The 2411-nt window shown below is 62.1% G+C and overlaps 1 protein-coding gene across 1 annotated transcript; it reads right to left on the bottom strand.

Moving 5' to 3' along the window:
* Positions 1 to 617: 617 nt before the first annotated feature.
* EMIHUDRAFT_447124 (hypothetical protein) lies at positions 618 to 1948 on the bottom strand. The gene has a single exon (XM_005784261.1). It carries the CDS (start codon positions 1922 to 1924, stop codon positions 962 to 964), a length of 963 nt encoding a protein of 320 aa, XP_005784318.1. The 5' UTR covers positions 1925 to 1948; the 3' UTR covers positions 618 to 961.
* Between the last annotated feature and the right edge of the window lie 463 nt (positions 1949 to 2411).

Genomic DNA, 2411 nt, shown 5'->3' with positions numbered 1-2411 from the left:
CGTCGCCCCCACAGCTCGGGCGTCACGCAGCTGCTGCGCCGCACGCGCATGAAGCGGGACAACGTGGTCAAGGCCGGCTCGAAGACCGCGACGCGGCTCTCCGTGCTCGGCCGCATCAAGCTCGAGCCCGGCTACAAGGCGCCGCCGGTGTTCGATGAGGTGCTGCCGCACGGCCAGGTGTTCAGCTGCACGGCCCTCTACCGCTCCCTCTTCATGGGCGAGGTCAAGGTCGGCGCGCTGTACGACTGGGACGGCCACTGCACGCTTACGCGTGCGCGCGAGTACCGCATGCGGCCATAGGCCGCCGCCTGCTGCCGGCGCGGCCGGGCACTCCGGGAATTTATTTTGAGTACTCTCGTAAACTCGTGACGCTTGTGGGGCTAGTATGTTGTTTTCTGGGGGCGTTCGGGGCGGCGGAGTATTTTTTTGTGCGCGCGGGCGGCCAGGGGCGGCCCCTGGGCGCCCTATGGCCGATTTTTTACAATCGAACACACCCGGCTTGAAACATGGTCCGCCTCGGCGCCTGGTAGGGTAATCAATTATTGCGAAGCGCAGCGGCGGCGCCGCCGCCGGCAGCGCGAGCGGCGCGGGGCCGGCGGCCGATGTTTTGCCCACCAGAGCGACTCACAGCGCCTAGAGCCTAATGGCATCACGACGGTGACACCGACAGGACACGACACTCGACACTCCACACGCCACGAGGCACACATATACATGACGGCAAAACCCAACATCGCGTTGCGAGACCGAGACACCCGCACCGGCACTATGACACAATCGGTTCTACAATGCCGTCCTCCGTGTGCTGACGTCAATCAAAGGAACGTCGCGCGCTACTATGTCGCGCGCGGGCCCCCGCCCGCGTGCAACGCGCTCGCTCGCACAGCTTGTGTGGTGTAGCCTAGCGGAGCGAAGATTCGAGGCAGGGGCGTCCCGATCCATCACCCGTGGTGTCTCTCTCCTACATGGCGCGATTGAGTGTGTACTCAGGCTTGCCGTCGTCGCCCACGGTGGGCGAGATGACATTCGGAAGCGGGAACTCATCGGCACTGTAATTGGTCGGGTAGATGGCGCCGCATCGCGTGTTCGGCCCAAGGTAGTGCTGCGCAGGCGCGGGTGGGTAGCCGAGCGTATCGAAGCCTTGGTAGACGCTGGTCAGGTCGTAAGATGACAGTGAGATGCTTGTGTCGTACTTGAGCACGTATACTGAGTCAAAGTTGTGGCCATCCCAGTGCGTGATGGCTGCTTTTGGGACGCCGAGTGCCGCAGTAAGGTGCTGGATGTTGTGCGACTCCCAAGCGACCAGTATGGTGTCAATGCCCGGCTCAGCAAGCTTGGCCAGCATCTTTCCTGCCGCCGCCTCGTTGCAGCACATGCCGCTGCCAAGCGGGTCGTTTGTTTTGTTCAGACCCTCGTCGTACGGGTAACACGTGCTGCTTGGGTCCTCCGGCTGCGCATTAGCCCAATCCAAGGACAGATTCTTGAATGGTTCTGGCTGCGACATGCGCAACTCGCCGTAGGGCTTCTTCGCCAATGGGTTCCACTTCAGGCCGCAAATGGAAGGCATGAAGCCCGTCGTATTGTCCACCACGAGGCTGAGCCCGCCCGGCGCCGAGTCCGCGAGCGCCGACACGGTTTGCTGGGTGCGATAGAATCCGTTCTTGTCACGACACTCCAGCGGCTCCGCGTAATTCGCCGAGAAGATGTAGTCGGGCGTGCGGAAGGGCGTCCCCGCCAGGCCCATGATTGACTTCAGGTTGTAAGCACGCGTCCAACCTTTTTGCGAGAGGCACTGGTTCCAAACGTCGAGCTGGCCCTCGTCGGAGTCTCCATCGACTTTCTCGCCGTGCCGGATGATGTAGATGAGCTTCTCTGTCTGGAACCTGCTCGCGAAGCCGAGCACCGCAAACACAGTCGCCAGCATCGTGCACTGGTCGACGGCGGTCAATCTCACGATTGTCGATCAAAACCGGCGGGCTTTGTGACGCCGTTTACGCAATCGTTTTTTGGCTTCGCTTTCTCTTTTGCTTGTTTGTATTTTGTTTTTTCTTTTGCGAAGCGACGGAGGGGGGGCGGGCGGGCGCTAACTATGGGCAACTACATGTCGAAGGTTCGAGGACGACTACTCGCCGCCTGGGTCGTTTGGGGCGCGCGGCTCCGTCGAGGACCGGGCGCGCCCCTTACCCGGCGCGGCGTAGGTCCCACTCTGACGTATAGAGGGGAGGCACGGACGATGGCCCGACTCATCAATTCCACTCATCTTCTCCCTCGCCCCTGCCGAAGAATTCTGCGGACGCCGTCCCCGAAGCCGCCGAACGTCTCGAAGTCGAGCAAACGCAGGTCGCAATTCTTCTCCCGCGCGAACCGGTAGTCGCCCTTCTCGTAGCGGGCCGTCACAGGTGCCCCCGCCT

The sequence above is a fragment of the Emiliania huxleyi genome, assembly GCF_000372725.1.
Source record: "Emiliania huxleyi CCMP1516 chromosome Unknown EMIHUscaffold_1709, whole genome shotgun sequence".
In the NCBI taxonomy this organism is placed as follows: domain Eukaryota; phylum Haptophyta; order Isochrysidales; family Noelaerhabdaceae; genus Emiliania; species Emiliania huxleyi.
This window is presented reverse-complemented; position numbering and strand designations above follow the sequence as displayed.

What these genes read in the sequence shown, in the direction of transcription:
- EMIHUDRAFT_447124 (XM_005784261.1), bottom strand. Translation starts at nt 1,924, where the DNA reads ATGCTGGCGACTGTGTTTGCGGTGCTCGGCTTCGCGAGCAGGTTCCAG.